The sequence below is a fragment of the Carcharhinus amblyrhynchos genome, chromosome 3 (assembly GCF_965287045.1).
Source record: "Carcharhinus amblyrhynchos chromosome 3, sCarAmb.v2.hapA, whole genome shotgun sequence".
Lineage (NCBI taxonomy): Eukaryota > Metazoa > Chordata > Chondrichthyes > Carcharhiniformes > Carcharhinidae > Carcharhinus > Carcharhinus amblyrhynchos.
Genome location: NC_137326.1, coordinates 95,052,829 through 95,069,575, shown reverse-complemented (window position 1 = coordinate 95,069,575; position 16,747 = coordinate 95,052,829). Strand labels below are relative to the sequence as shown.

Sequence of the window (16,747 nt, the reverse complement as noted above, 5' to 3'; positions counted from 1 at the left end):
CTAAAGCACCTAACCAGCACGTCTTTCAGACTGTGGGAAGAAATGGGAGCAGCCGGATGAAACCCACACAGACACGAAGAGAATGTGCAGACTCTGCACAGACAGTAACCCAAGCCGGGAATCGAACCTGGATTTCTAGTACTGTGAGGCAGCAGTGCTAACCATTGTGTCATCATACCACCCAACAGTAGTGGGGCATACAGCATTGGGGAATTCCAACGCAAGTTTGTATTAATGGTGTTAAATTGCAAGTGGCATTTTTAAAGGAAAAGAGAAGATATTGGCCTCACTAGACTATTATTCCAGGAATTTAGCAAATATTCTGGAAATCTGGTTCAATTTCTGCCATGACAGATGGTGGAATTTGAATTCAATAAAATATATATAGAATTTTAAGAATCGACTGATGACCCTGAAACTATTGTCAATTGTTGGAAAAATCCATCTGGTTCACCAATGTCCTTTAGGAAAGGAAATCTGCCGTCCTTACCAGGTCTGACCCACATGTAACTCCAGACACACTGCAATGTAGTTGACTCTTAACTCCCCTCTAAAATGGCCAAGCAAGCCACTCAGTTCAAGGGCAGCTAGGGATGGGCAATAATGCTGGTCAGCCAGCAACTCCCATGTCCCATGAATGAAATAAAAAAAATAAGCACTTCATTTACTCAAATACTGAAATGTACGTTCATCTAATGGCTTAGTGCTTAATTGGATTATTTACTCTGGCACTGGGCAGTTCAGCTAGCTAGATCCCAACTTCTATCCCTGGCCTATGCTTAATGGACTGATATTAGTTGAGGCTGCCAGAATTAGCCCATGTGTATCTGGGCTAGTAATGATCAAGATAGGGTAAAATTACCTTGGGCTTTGGTTCTGAATACGAAAAAATGACTTTTATTGGAAAGCTGAATGTATACGTGTTGGTTGACACTGAGTCTGGTTGCCAGCTGAATAGATCATTGCTAACCTAACTAAAATGAGCACTTACTAAGCTGCTGGTATTCGTTGAATTGTAATTCCCATCACTGAGCCATTTCACTGAAATCTTGTGAGAAGAAGAAAAAAGAATCCACAAGAAAATAATTCTTCATCCTTCCTCTCTCTCTTTTAGGCTATTCAGCCCCTTGAGCCTGCTCTGCCATTCAACCAGGTCAATCTTCTACATCAATGCCATTCCTATACTATCCCCACTTAAAATCTAGAAACCTTTTAATCTCTGTCTTGAAAATACTCAGTGACTGAGTTTGCACAGCCTTCTGGAGTTGAGAACAAGTTAGGGAACAAGTGGCAGAATGGATTGCTAGCTGGCTTCAAGACAGAAGGTAAAAAATAGGTGTAATAGTATTTATTCAGAGTGGCAGAAGGTGTTCCACAAGGGTCAGTGCTGGGTCCATTGTCTTGCATTAGTAATTTGAACTTTGGAATCAAAAATACAATTTCTAAATTCACAGATGTTGGATTGGGGGTGGGGAATAATCAATGCTGAGGAAGGTCAAAGCTCTAGGGGAAGGGGCAAAGGAAGATTTGTAAGCCTACATTAAAGGCTGCTCTAAAGTATGGGGGCACTAACACCACACCGCTTGGGAGGAAAAGGCTGTGGACCCCTTGGCATGGCTCCTCCTGGTCTACCATGGTTCGAGGCTCAGCAACTTGACAGCAAGGCAGAACGGTGGCAGCAGAGGAAGGAGAGGCAGGCCAATGCAGGGCTGCAAATTCCACTCACAACAACATGCCCCACTACGGAAGAACCTGTGGATCCATCTTGTTCCTCAGTCATTTGAAGACTCAACAAGCCTGATGGATGTCATCCTCGATTTTGAGGACCTTCGCCTCCAATGATGACTGAGGAATACTGTGACAAATTACAGGAAGGACATGGATAAACTTGCAGTAGAGGCAGATGATTGGCAAATGAAATTCAATATAAATAAATATGAGGTTGTATATTTTGATGGAACATAACACTGACATGGATTAGTTGGGCTGAATGACCTGTTTCTGTACTGTTTATCCTATATGCAATCCTTTTATACTACTGTTTGTTATTCTATGTCCATTTACGCTCTCACTTTAATGTTTAACTGTCTGTATTCTTTTTTGCTATATCATTTATGTTTAGGCATTTTTCATTTCTTCTAGAATCCTGTCCCTATCTCTTTCCCATTTAAAGGAGAACTGTTGAGGCAGAAAGACCTGAATAGTTAGGCTCAGAAAGAAAGAAGGGTGCAACAATAATTTCAACTTACGTTGATATAAGCCCCTAATGTAAGGAAACACCCTGAGGTGTTTCAAAAGAGCACTATCAAACAAAGCATGACTCGTATTCTATTTAAATCAGGCTTGTCCAACCACTAGCCCATAGGCTGGATACAACCCACTAAACCTTGTTATATGGGCCCAGAACCGCTGTTCAGGGTGCTGGTAAGACAGTGAAGTGAAGCTGAAAAGGGCTGCTCCTCCAATCAGAGAGTGTCTCTCTCACACCAGCGAGCCTATTGGCAGCAAATATGTGAAGGAAACAGATTCTGATTAGAAGAGCAGCAAACACTAGTGGCAGTGAGTTTAATGGGGAAAGAGGTTTTTGGGAGGAGAGAAAATGTGAAAAAGAGGGAGAGAGAGAGTGACAGTGAGAGGGTGAGAGTGAGTTTGTGTGAGGCAATAAATGTATGTGTGTGTGTCTGTATGTGAGGGTGTGTATGTGAGAGGGTGAGTGTGTGTGTATGTAAGAGGATGTGTGTGTGTGAGAGAAGGTATGTGCGCCTACATGTGTGTGTCTGCATGTGCGTATATGTGAGAGGGTGGGTGTGTCTCTGTGTGTGTGTCTGCATGCGTGTGTATGTGAAAAGATGCAAGTATCTGCATGTGTGTGCATGTGAGAGGGTGTGTGGCTCTACATGTGTGTATGTGAGAGGGTGTGTATGTGTGTATGTGAGAGTGTGTGAGTGCGTATGTGAGAGTGTGTGCGTTTGCATATGAGAGGATGTGCATGTATATGAGAGGGTGTCTATGTGTATGTATGTGAGTATGTGTATGTATGTGAGAGGATGTGTATGTGTATGTATGTGAGAGGGTGTGTGTGTGTCTATCTGAGAGTATGCGTGTATGTCGATGTGAGAGAGTGTTTGTGTGTCTATTTGAGAGGGTGTGTGTGTGTCTACGTGAGAGGATGTGTGTTTGTGAGCGGACATGTGTGTATATAGAGTAGAAATGTGTAGAGTAGAAACGACAGGATACACCAGATAAATACATGGCTGAAGAGATGATGTCAGGGGAAGGGTTTCAGATTCCTGGGACATTGATTCTGGGGGAGGTGGGACCTGTACAAATTGGATGGGTTACACCTGGGCAGGACTGGAACCGATGTCCTAGGGGGACTGTTTGCCAGAATGGTTGGGGAGCGTTTAAACTAATATGCCAGGAAGATAGGAACCTATGTAAGGAGTCTGAGCAGGAGGGAGCAAGGACAAAATGTGGGGAAAAGGTTCCAACTACATTAAAAATCAAAAAAAAGTTAAAGGGAAGGAGAACTCAGATGTTATTAATGGAAGTATTAGAATTTAAAAAGAAGGTACAAAAACTAGCATAAGGGCACTTAACTGAATGCTCGTAGCATTCAAAACAAAGTAAATGAGTTGATGGCAGAAATCATTGTGAATGAGTACGATTTGGTGGCCATTACAGAGACTTGGTTGCAGGATGGTTACGACTGGGAGTTAAATATCCAGAAGTATCAGACTGTTTGGAGGAACCGATAGGAAGGTAAGGGGAGTGGTGTGGCTTTGATATTTAATGATGACATCAGGGCAATGTTGAGAGATGATATAGGTTCAATGGAAGAAGAGGTTGAATCTATTTAGGTGGAAATCAGAAATAGTAAGGAGAAAAAATCATTGATAGGCGTAGTCTGTAGGCCACCAAATAATAACATCATGATGGGGCAAGAAATAAACAAAGAAATAACTGATGCATGTAAAAATGGTACAGCAATTATCGTGGGGGATTTTAATCTACATGTCAATTGGTCAAACCAGGTTGGTCAAGGCAGCCTTGAGGAGGAATTCATTGAATGTATCTGCGATAGATTCCTTGGACAGTATGTAATGGAATCTGTAAGGGGCAAGCTATCCTAGATCTGATTCTGTGTAATAAGATATGAATAATTAATGATCTTACAATTGGGATCCTCTCGGAAGAAGTGATCACAGTATGGTTGAATTTAAAATATAAACGGAGCATGAGAAGGTAAAATCCAATACCAGTGTCTGGTGCTAAAACAAAGGAGACTACAATGGGATGAGGGAGGCGGTGGCTAAGGTAGACGGGGAGCAAAAACTTCATAGTGGGACAATTGAGGAACAGCGGAGGACATTCAAAATGATTTTTCACAGTGCTCAGCAACATATATACCAATGATAAGGAAGGATTGGATATCTAAGGAAATAAAGAAGGGTGTCAAATTGAAAAAAATGCCTACAAAGTGACAAAGACTAGTGGGAAATTCAAAATTTCGGAAATCTTTAAAAGTCAACAGAAAGCCGCCGAAAATGCTATAAAGAAACAATGGATTATGAGAGTAAACTAGCTCCGAATATAAAAACAGATAGTAAAAGTTTCTACAAATATATAAAATGAAAAAGTGTGGCTAAAGTAAACATTGGTCCTTTAGAGGATGAGAAAGGGGATGGAAATGAGAAAATGGCTGAGACATTGAACGGGTATTTTGTGTCAGTCTTCACAGAGGAAGAGACAAATAACATGCCAAAAATTGATGACAGGAAGGCTATGGCAGTTGAGGACCTAGAAACTATTATCATCATGAAAGAGGTAGTGTTGGGCAAGCTAATGGGGGGGGCGGGGGGGGGGGGGCTAAAGGTAGACAAGTCTCCTGGCCCTGATGGAATGTATCCCAGAGTACTAAAAGAAATGTCAGGAGAAATAGCAGATGCACTAATCATAATTTATCAAAATTTCTTGGACTCTGGGGTGGTTCCTGCAGATTGGAAAACAACAAATATGACGCCACTTTTTAAAAAAGGAGGAAGACAAAAGATGGGTAACTATAGGCCGGTTAGCTTAACTTCTGTAGTAGGAAAAATCTTGAACGTACCATCTAGGAAGAAATAGCGAGACATCTGGACATGAACTGTCCTATTAGTAAGATGCAGCATGGGATCATGAGGGCAGGCCATATTTGACTAATTTGGTGGAATTCTTTGAGAACATTACATGCGCAATGTGGCCAATGGGGAACCTGTAGATGTGGTATATCTGGATTTCCAGAAGGCATTTGATAAGGTGCCACACCAAAGACTGCTACATAAGATAAAGGTGCATGGTGTTATGGGTAATGTAATAGCATGGATAGAGGATTGGTAAACTAACAGAAAGCAAAGAGTGGGGATAAATGGGTGTTTTTCTGGTTGGCGATCAGTGACTAGTGGTGTGTCTCAGGGAACAGTGTTGGGACCACAATTGTTTACAATCTACATAGATGATTTGGAGTTGGGGATCAAGTATAGAGTACCAAAATGAGTGACGGAACAAAGTGTGCAGAGGATGCTGAAAGTCTGCAAAGGGATATAGATAGTTTAAGTGAGTGGGCGAGGGTCTGGCAGATGGAGTACAATGATGGTAAATGTGAGGTCATCCATTTTGGTAGGAATAACAGCAAAATGGGCTACTATTTAAATAGTAAAAAGATTGCAGCATGCTACTGCACAGAGGGACCTGGGTATCCTTGTGCAAGAATCACAAGGAGTTGTTTGCAGGTGCAGCAGGTAATTATGGACAAAATGGAATTTTGTCCTTCATTGCTAGAGGAATGGAGTTTAAAAACAGTGAGGTTATGTTACAGCTGTATCAGGTGCTGATGAGGCCACACCTGGAGTACTGTGTACAGTTTTGGTCTCCTTACTTGAGAAATGATATACTGGCACTCGAGGGAGTACAGAAGAGATTCACTAGGTTGATTCCAGAGTTGAGAGGGTAGACTTATGAGGAAAGACTGAGTAGACTGGAGCTATACTCATTGGAATTCAGAAGAATGAGAGGGCGTCTCATAGAAACATATAAGATTGTGAAGGGAATAGATAAGGTGGAAGCAGGAAAGTTGTTTCCACTGGTGGGTGAAACTAGAACTAGGGGGCATAGCCTCAAAATTAGAGGGAGCAGATTTAGGACTGAGTTGAGGAGGAACTTCTTCACACAAAGGATTGTGAATCCATGGAATTCCCTGCCCAGTGAAGAGTTGAGGCTACCTCATTGAATGTTTTTAAGACAAGGAAAGATAAGTTTTTGAACAGTAAAGGAATTAAGGGTTATGGTGTGCGGGTGGGTAAGTGGAGCTGAGTCCACGAAAAGATCAGCTATGATCTTATTGAATGGCGGAGCAGGCTCAAGGGGCCAGATGGCCTACTCCTGCTCCTGGTTCTTATGTTCTTATATGTGAGAGGGCGTGTATGTCTGCATGTGTGTATAAGAGAGAGTGCGTGTGTGTCTGTGTGTGTGTATGTGAGAAGGTGCGAGTCTGTATGTGTGTGTGTACATGAGAGGGTGTGTGTTTCTGTGTGTGTGTATGTGAGAGGGTGTGTGAGTCTGCATGTGTGTATGTAAGAGGGTGTGTGTGTCTGCGTATGTGTATGTGAGGGGGTGTGTATGTCGGCATGTGTGTACATGAGAGGGTGCATGTGCCTGTGTGTGTGCCTGTGAGCGGGTGTGTGTGTGTATGAGAGGATATGTGTGTCTATGTGTGTGTATGTGAGGGCGTGTGTGTGTCTCAATGTGTGTATGTGAGGGGATGCGTGTGTCTGTGTGTGTGTGAGAGAGGATATGTGTGTCTACGTGTGTGTATGTGAGGGAGTGTGTGTGTCTCAATGTGTGTATGTGAGGGGATGTGTGTGTGTGTGTGTGTGTGTGTATATGTGAGAGGATATGTGTGTCTGCGTGTGCGTATTTAAGGGTGTGTGTGTGTGTCTCCATATGTGCATGTGAGAGGGTGTGTGTTTGCATTACTCTCACCTCAGGTTTCTCAGTCAATCTCACACAGCCACTCACACGTTGAGTGAGGATGAATGAGCGAGCACCCTGAGTTTGGGAGTAATCCAAAAAACACACATACACACGGACCCTCTCACACTCTAATAGTCATTTTTATTCATTACTCTTTATCTCAATTTATTGCTTTAACATTGCTTTCCTTTTACTCAGCTAGCTATTTATTTTCTTCATACCTCAACTGGTTTTGAAATTCAGTTTAACGTAGCAGCAAACCTTATCTTTCTGAAAACCATGGAAATGTGGCTCCAATAAGGTTGGACAGGCCTGATAACCCACTGGTGTGGTGATTGGGAAGTGTAGCTTATGCACTACTCTTATACTTCTGTGCAAATAAAAACTGTTTGAAATTAATAAAATGAAATCATAACTTTTACTTCGTATATTCACCTGATGAAAAATATAGCAGTTTAATTATTTCTATCAAGCCTTGCATTGCCATTTTGTTTTATTCATTCAGGCGATGGAGATGTCACTAGCTGGGCCAGCATTTATTGTTGCCCATGAACTAACGGTTTCCTGGACCACTCCAGAGGGCGTTAAGAGTCAACCACATTGCTGTGGGTCAGGAATCACATGTAAACCAGAGCAGGTTCGGACAGCTGATTTTCTCCCCTAAAGGAAATTAGTTTTACAACAATTGACAATGGTGGGCATCTTAGACTTCTAATTCCAGATTTTTTAAATGAATTCAAGTTTCATCATCTGTTGTGGTGGGATTCGAACCTGGGTCCCCAGAGAATTACTCTGGGTCTCTGGATTACTAGTCCAGTGTCAATACCACTTTGTCACCAACTCCACATGTGTTTGCTCCGTCCAACATTTCAAGAAATTCATATGAATTACAGCGATATTCAGTTCTGATTCAAGTGTTAGTAGCCACAGGCATTGTGCCAGGTAGGCCTAGAGGCCATTCCTTTTTTTAAAGTTTATTCATTAGTCATAAGTAAGGCTTACATTAACGTTCCAATGAAATTATGGTGAAATTCCCCTCGTCGTCACAGTCTGATGCCTGCCAGGTCAATGCACTTAACCAGCATGTCCTTCAGAATGTGGGAGGAAACTGGAGCAGCCATGGGAAACCCACACAGACACAGGGAGAACATGCAAACTCCATACAGATAGTGACCCAAGCCAGGAATTGAACCGGCAGCAGTGCTAACCACTGTGCTACCATGCCTGCCTGCCTGGCTGTGGGTGCAGCTCAAACACCACCCTGGAGAGAGATGCCTCCTGCCATTTGAACTTTTAGAGAAGTTGGTGAGAGGGTTCCTCCATGCTGAAGTGTCCTCTCCGTTACTGACCAACTATTTTCATGCTCCTCTCAAGCAGGAAGACCTCTAGTTGACAATGCAGCTTGGAAAGCCTGCCCACTAATTAGAGTAGGAATCTGTTCCCCATCCAATTTAGGAGGCTCCACCATGAGAATCCCAAAGAGTGACTGTTTTCCCTTGGGAGTGGGTACAATCACATCTCCTGCTTCTCATCCCCATTGTGAAAATTCACCACACGATTCCTTACTCCCCTCTCCCCTGAACACTCTTGTTCCCTGAGTTCTGCTACAGCTGAATGTGATGCTGCATATTGTAGGCTGGAAAGGGCAGCATGGTAGCACAGTGGTTAGCATTGCTGCCTCAGCGTTAGGGACCTGGGCTCGACTCCCAGCTTGGGTCACTGTCTGTGCAGAGTCTGCACATTCTCCTTGGATCTGCGTGGGTTTCCTCCGGGGGCTCTGATTTCCTCCCACAGTGTGAAAGACGTGTTGATTAGGTGTATTGGCCGTGCTAAATTCTCTCTCAGTGTATCCGAACAGGCACCCGAGTGTGGCAACTAGGGGGTTTCCACAGTAACTTCATTGCAGTGTTAATGTAAGCCTGCTTTGGACTAGTAAATAAACTTTATCTTTTCCCATTCTCACAGGAGGACTCATGCAGACAGCAGGACAAGTACCATTTGCAGCGGGACTTGGGTACAAATGGAGCTGAAGGCAGGAAATTCTGAATTCTATCAGCAACTCCTGATGACACAGGCTGGATTGGCAAACCACATGTGACTGGCAGAGTCCAGTGAAAGTTGAGGAGAACATTGGAAACACTAAATCATCAAAAATAAAGTCAGTCATTTGGAGTTAATGCCTGTGTGCACTAACATAGAACATCAGACACATCTTTGACACGGCTTTGTTTGAGCTGAAGCAGCTTGCCTTGTGTGTCTGGTTGTGTGTGGTATTGAGTCGATTCCTCCCCCTTCTCTCAACCAGTAGATGGCGGCTGATTACACGTTTTTTTTGTTCTGGAACACATTCCCCAGGAACTGGGTGAAAGGAAGGGAACAAAATACTTTCTTCGATTTCGGAGTGGGGGAAGCAGGCTGCTAGCTGGCCGGACAGGTGAGTGAGCTTTGGCGTTACTTTGGGGGAAGCTTTCAATGTTCACAGCCTGGGGTCAGATACACAGCAGGAAGGGATATTTTTAAATCTCTCCTTCCTACATTACTGCAAGTGTTGGCTGAGCGTGTGTGTGTGTCGGGGGGGATACGAGAGATATCGGCGCCAGTGTGAGTATCAGAGGCAGAGCTCCCCACCCCCAGGGTTTGATTTGCCACTCACCATTTGTCCAAGGGAAAGAGTTGGAGCAACGTTGTCAGCGCTCCACACTGCCCACAAACACACACACACAAGATAAAGGACTCAGACTCGGGAACTGCTTCCAAGAAGTGATCGAAGGGCAAGCGCCCCCCTTTTCAACCGATCTGCACTGTTGTACAAAGAGTTTCCTCTTCAATAGTGAAACGTAGGTTGAAGCTGAAACAAAAGCGGTTTTTCTTGAGCACCAGGCAGCTTTTGAACCCCGGCAATATGAGCATAAAAGCCACCCACAGATTGGCTTCGAGTGAGCACAGTTCAGTTTATATTTTTACTGTGTGATGTTCCTCGCCACACAATACGATGGATCTGAGGATTACCACTCCACACTGATAACAAAGGATGCTAGCTAGCGTGTGAGACTCTTGGCAATGTATGGCTGTGGGCTCTTTGATGAAAAGGCAACATTGTACTCAGCCCTTTTCTATTTCCGTTAACATTGAGAAGGATTAGCTGAATGCTGTTCACACCTATTTGCTATAGTTATTTCTATATTTTACTCCAAATTATGTTGTACAACATGAGATTATTGTGGGTCATGGTGTCCAGTGGCCATTTATTGATTTACATTCAGGATTTGGTTGGATGCTTTTTTCTATGATTTAAAATTTACAGAAAGTTTAATTCCCTGAATTGACCTGCAGATCAATTTTGGAATGCAGCACTATGGGAACTATCGGGTGGCTTCTACAATGTATTTGGCCTACTTTGCTTGTGATATTTCTCAATCCCATTGATGTGAATATCAGTTTCTATACTAGGCAACAAAAAGCATTTAAAGTTCGTCTGTACTAGAACAGTGCCACACCTCACCACTGTTTACACACACGCCCACATTTCCTGAGACATAGAAAATGATGGGAAAACTCAGCCCAGTCAACATATGCTGAAAATATACATTTCTTTTTGGCCAAGAGAAAGGATTGAGAAACAGGGTGAATTACAATGGGTGAATTTGAAACGTGAGCCAGTAATACCTGTGGCTGCTCTTGAAGGATCAGATTGCCTCTGTACATGTCTCTGGGTGGGACCAGCTCTCGGAATGCCAGTCTGCCAAAGCACCTCTGGCAGCTGATAGGAGTTTATTGAGTTATAGAGGTTTACAGCTTTGTCCATATAGCATGCAAGAAACAACACTTCTCACTGCATACTAATACATGTGACAATAATAAATCAAATCAAAATCAAAAAGCATGGAAACAGGCCCTTTGGCCCAACTTATCTATGCTGGCCAGTTTTTAACGTGAAACTAGTCCCAATTGCCCACATTTGGCCCATACCCTCTATACCGAGTGGCAACAAATGCTATAACTGTTTCGCCGAAAACTTTTACATTACAATTTTCAGAAATTGAAAGTGAGATAAATAATATATTTTTTTGAATTGTCAAGGAAGTAAATTTACGTGTATTTTATGAAAGAAAGGAAAGACATAACATTCTTGACAATCCTAGGATGTCCCAAAAACCCTTAAAGCAAATGAAGGACTTTTAAAGGCTGGTGTAATGTAGAAAATATGGCAGCCAAATTCAACACAGCAAGGTCCCACAACAGCAATGTGATCATGATCAGCGGGTCATTGTTTTTAGCAATATTGGCAGAGAGTTAATTACTAACTGGGGCACAGTTGAGAACTCACCCTGATTCTATTCAAGTAGTGCTGTGGGAAAATTAAAAGTTTATTAGATTTCAGATGTGGCCTCAGTTTAATGTGTCATTTAGTCAATTCAACAGTCCTTCTGTATTGCACTGAAGTAGTAGCCTAGAATGAAAGACATGTTTACACAATATTTCCACTGCAAACATCAACAGAGATTACAAAAAGAACACCTTGCAATTATATAGTGCCTTTAATGTAAGAAATACGCCAAGGTATTTCACAGGGCATTTCAATTGGACAGACATTGACACTGAGTTAAAAAATAAGATACTTGAAGAGGAGACTAAAAGCTTATTCACGGTTTTATATTGGATCTTGAGATCTGTCAGTTCTGCTGCTCCAGATATGAGGCTTTTTGAAGAAGTCAGAGCTCTTGGAGGTTTGTTAGGCTGGAGGAGGTTACAGAGATCAAGGGGACATGGCCACGGTGGTGTTTTGAACATGAGGATGAGAATTTTAAACATGAGGCATTGGTGGATTGGGAGCTAATGTAAGTCAGCAAACACAAGGGGGATGGATAAGTGGGGCTTGATGTAGATTAGGATATTCAAAAAATAATGCAAGACATGCAAAGGAATTTCAATTCAAATATGTTTCTGTGAGTTTATAGGTTATTTATTTGTAAACCAAGATGGCCACTGTTTTATTCCAGCTGGTGACCTGATTGGACACTGGATTGATGCTGATATCGAGTTCTGTAATGCGGATTCTGTATTTTGAATGCATATGGATGGATTCAGTAGAACTATACTGGCTGACAATTCAAAATAACTATGTCTCTCAAGTAGTTTGCAATTTCAATACTCACAAAGCACTGCTGGTGACCATTGAGATTCCCAAGACCTGAAAAATATAGTAGTAAAGATATGGAAATGAAGCCAGTTGAATAAATAAAAGGAAGCCATGAGCTAATGTTATCTGAGTTGGAAAGATCATAATTCCATACGTTTTTGATCTTTGCTTTATTTTAATTATAGAATTTAGCTAAGTAATAGGCTTCCTCTTAGGATTGCTCTGACGGCAGTGAGTCATGAACACACATTTTGGCCTCAGCCAATTGGGTAACCAGCTGGAATAAATTCCACATATTCACCACTCTCTGGTTGAAGAAATTTCTTAGAACTGAGGTGAGGGTACACTGAAAGAGAATACACCTAGCTTTGGAAGGAAACTGGAACATCCGGAGGAAACCCATGCAGACATGGAGAGCATGTGTAGACTCCACACAGACAAAGACCCAAGCTGGAAAGCGAGCCCAGGTCCCTGGCACTGTGAGGCAGCAGTGCTAATCACTGCGCCACCATGCCACCCATAATCTCAAAGCACGTTACAGTCTATGAAATACTCCTTAAGTATTGTCGTGTTAGAAATATGGAAGCCATGCAGCAAACTCCCACAAAAAGCAATTGATAATGTCTAAATAATCTGCATTGATTGGGAGGATATTTATTAAGCAGTGCACCAGGGATAATTCCCAGTTTCTTGGAAATAGTGCTATGGGATCTTTTACATCCACTTGAGAGGGAATTTGGGACATAGATTTAATGTCTCACCCAAAAATGGGCACCACAGTAATGCAGCAGTCCTCCAGTACTGCAGAGCACCGTCGGTTTTGACCTTTGTATTCCAATACAGGATTGGGACTTAACACAGAACATTCTGACTGAAAGGCAAGAACTTTACCAACTAAGCTGCTGTCGACATGGGTGTGTGAAATGTGTACCTGATTTGCCACCACCCATTTTCTGCCCAATAGTTAAAATGAAATTCATCCGATTCGTTCACAGAAAGATTGTGTGGATGTGGATTTCCAAAGGAAGGCTTAGCAAAAAATATTTGGGACATGGGAATGAGAGTGAACCACTTTGTCACATGAGCCTGCTTTGCCTTTCACTGAGATCATGGGTGATCTGTGACCAAATTTCATATACCCATCTTTTCCCCATATTCCTTTATTAATTTCACTAACAAAAACCTATCAACATTTCCATAAAATTCCTACAGTGGAAAAGGAGGCCATTCAAGTCTGCACCAACTCACTGAAAGAGCATCTTACCCTGGCCATATCCCCATAACTCCAAGCATTTACCGATTTTAATCCACCTAACCCACACATCCTAGGACTTTAGAAGCAAACTAGAGCACCTGGAGGAAACCCACATAGACATAGGGAGAATGCACAAACTGCACACAGCCAGTGACCCAAGGATGAAATTGAACCCGGGTCTCTGGTACTGTGAAACTGCAGTGGTAACCACTGTGTCACCGTGCCACCCCTGTTGATATAGTATCAATTGCCATTTATTAGAGAGTTCCAAAACTCTACCACACTTTGCATAAAGAAGTCCATTATTTTATCTGTATCTCCTTGTCCCAGATTGACTGGAGGATGAAATCTATTTTCCTAATCAATCCAATCTCTTCCCCTGAATATCTCAAAAACTTCACTCAATTCACCTTTTAACCTTCTAAATTTCAGTGTGGTCTAACCAAAGCTTTGTATAACTGTAGCATGACTTCTAACTGATTTGTATTCTATTTTTATAGACATAAAGGCATTAGTTTTTTTGGGGAACCTCTGGACCAGTCTGTTCAGGAATATGGAAACCAAGTAGCTTGTGAGAAACTTTAAAGGAATGTTACTTTTACTTTCTACTTCTGCTAATCTGAAGGTGCTGGGATAAATAGAACATAGAACCCTACAGTACAGAAACAGGCCCTTCGGCCCATCGAGTCAGCACCTACCACAATCCCATCCAGGCCCTACCCCCATATCCCTACATATTTACCCACTAATCCCTCTAACCTACACATCCCAGAATACTACGGGGCAATTTTAGCATGGCAAATCAACCTAACCCGCACATCTTTGGACTGAGGGAGGAAACCGGAGTAAACCCATGCAGACATGAGGAGAATATGCAAACTCCACACAGACAATGACCTGAGCTGGGAATCGAACCCAGGTCCCTGGAGCTGTGAAGCAGCAGTGCTAACCACTGTGCTACCGTGCCACCCCGTTAAATATTTGAAGATCTGTCAGTCCACCTCCCCTTCACTCGTATTATATAGAAGTCCAATGTGTCAGACCAATTCCCATTAACTCTGATTATTTGAAAATACAAAATATGAGTGCACATTTCCTTCCTTGCCATGATTTAACCCATGTGACTTTTAAGTATAATAAAGGAGCTAGAATTCCATTGCTGGAGACTCCTTACTGCCTCTGCTGTTCAGATATATTTGAGCATTAAAATATTTGTCAAGAAACATGATTTTGTCGGCAGTTTGCAAGAAAGATGTATGTATCATGATACACCAGTTGTCAGCATTCAGAATAGGTGTTCTATCCATTTCCAACAATTGAGATTATTCTAAATCTGTTTTTTTTCTACCTGAATTTAAAAGCAATTATTAGGAGTAGTTACTTAGGAAAACATCTGCTCAGTGGCTGAAAAGAAATAACTACATTAATGTAGCACCTTTCATGACCTCAGCAAAGCAGATTTGCAGACAGTTAATTACCTTTGAAGCTATTTTGTTTTGTAGGCAAACATGGTAGTCAATTTGCAGACAATAAGGTTCCACAAACAGCTAATGGTGAATGACGTGTTGATCTGTTTTTGGGGTTGCTGATGTTGGGGAGGATAGGAGGAGAAATCTCTTTGAATAATGTCACAGGATCTAATTTCCACACCTGCAGTTTAACAATTGATCAGCTGACCTTATAGAAGCAGATGCTTTATACTTATTTACTATTGATCGCTCACTCGCAGGGTCTGAGGGCTGGCAATGCTTAGTCCAATCTTGAAATCCTTCTGTCGATGAGCTGCCTGGGGATGCCCAGAAAGTGTGCGCAGCTTGCTGACTTCATTGTCAGTGAGACCTGAGGCCCGGTATCGGAAAAACATTGTGGGCCTACTGCCCAACTATACCAGCACATGGATTGTTCTTTGCAACAATTTCTAAATTCCGGTTCACAGTTTCACACATGGAGAAATGATGACTATGTACAGCAAGAGAAATTTCACACTCTTAGGAATATGTGTCATAATTATACTGTGACAAGTGAATTTAGTCAAAAACTGTGCGTACGTGAATGGTTTATAAATTTGTTTCATTAAAGAAGTTACACAGTAGCTTCAAGTTGTGAGGGTTGGATGGTTTATTTGATATTTCGCCTTTGCTGTTTTTATTAAAGTATTTTCCATTACTTGTGAAGTAATTACATGAGATTCAACAACTTTGGAACATCCTTAAAATCATTGTACAACATCCTGGACATTATATTTTAGAATATATGCTCAGACAAATGGGATATTTTTAGAAAGTAGTGCTCAAGAAATTGGGGAATGGATTACAAAATGTGAAATACTGGCAATAAATGACAATGAACAGTATCAGCAATGCTTTCAGTTTGCTGTCAATATATGCTTTTCTTCAAATCATGTTATGAAGTGTAAGCTAAATAATATCGCTGTAAGACAGAAATATATCAGGAGATGTAATTATATTCTGCTAGCTTCTATTTGACAATTTGTGGATTAAGAACTGTTCCACCTTCCAACCCTTGGCTAGATCTTTAATTAAGTCCCTTAAATGCAATTAACTGTTTCGTCCAGCGGTTAAATAAATACATTTTGGAACAATTCCATGCAATTTCTAGGCCTTGAGCATGTAAGAAAAATAGCAAGTGTGAAATTAAGCTAATCTAAGAATTGTATGGAATTATACTACAAGAACTTGCATTTATATAACCCCCAGCAAAGTAAAATGTCCAAAGGCATATTACAGGAATGTTACTGGACAAAATTTCACACCAGCCCAGGAGATCATTTGGTCCAAAGGGCATAAGCTGGCTTTTTGGAAAACCTATTCAGTTAGATCCATGTCTGTGCTTATTATCTATTTTCCCTCCTATGATTTATTACCCTTGAAGCGAGCATTTGTTTAGGTATCTGCACTCTGCTAATTCTGGCCTCATAAACATTCCTGATTTTAATTTCTCCACTGTTGGTGATTGTATCTTCAGTTGCCAAGGCCTCAGATCCTGAATTTCCTTCTTACACATCTCTACTTCTCTCTCTGTCACTAGAGAGGCGGTGCTTGACAGACTGGAGGGACTGATTGTGGACAAGTCCCCAGGACCGGATGGAATGCATCCAAGGGTTCTGAAAGAAATGGCGGAGGTGATAATGGATGCCTTGGTGGTTATTTTCCAGACGTCGCTGGATCTCGGGGAAGTGCCGGAAGATTGGAAAACGGCTAATGTTACGCCGTTGTTTAAGAAGGGTGCCAGGCAAAAGGCAGGGAATTATAGGCCGGTTAGTTTAACGTCTGTTGTAGGTAAAATGTTAGAATCCGTCATCAAGGAGGAAATAGCGAGGC

General features: G+C 41.9%; 1 protein-coding gene across 4 annotated transcripts in view; it reads left to right on the top strand.

Annotated features, from left to right (window-relative positions):
- The first annotated feature begins 9,337 nt into the window (after positions 1-9,337).
- The window catches only part of pxylp1 (2-phosphoxylose phosphatase 1), a 166,439-nt gene continuing 159,029 nt past the window's right edge, over positions 9,338-16,747 (top strand). For 2 of the 4 annotated variants that reach the window (XM_080186417.1, XM_080186414.1), the window contains exons 1-2: positions 9,391-9,445; positions 16,455-16,548. In XM_080186417.1, coding sequence (XP_080042543.1) covers positions 16,516-16,548 — 33 coding nt within the window. In that variant the 5' untranslated portion in view covers positions 9,391-9,445; positions 16,455-16,515. Of the gene's footprint in view, positions 9,446-9,757; positions 9,849-16,454; positions 16,549-16,747 lie in introns of those variants that run through there. The other 2 variants (XM_080186415.1, XM_080186416.1) reach the window with 2 other exon arrangements.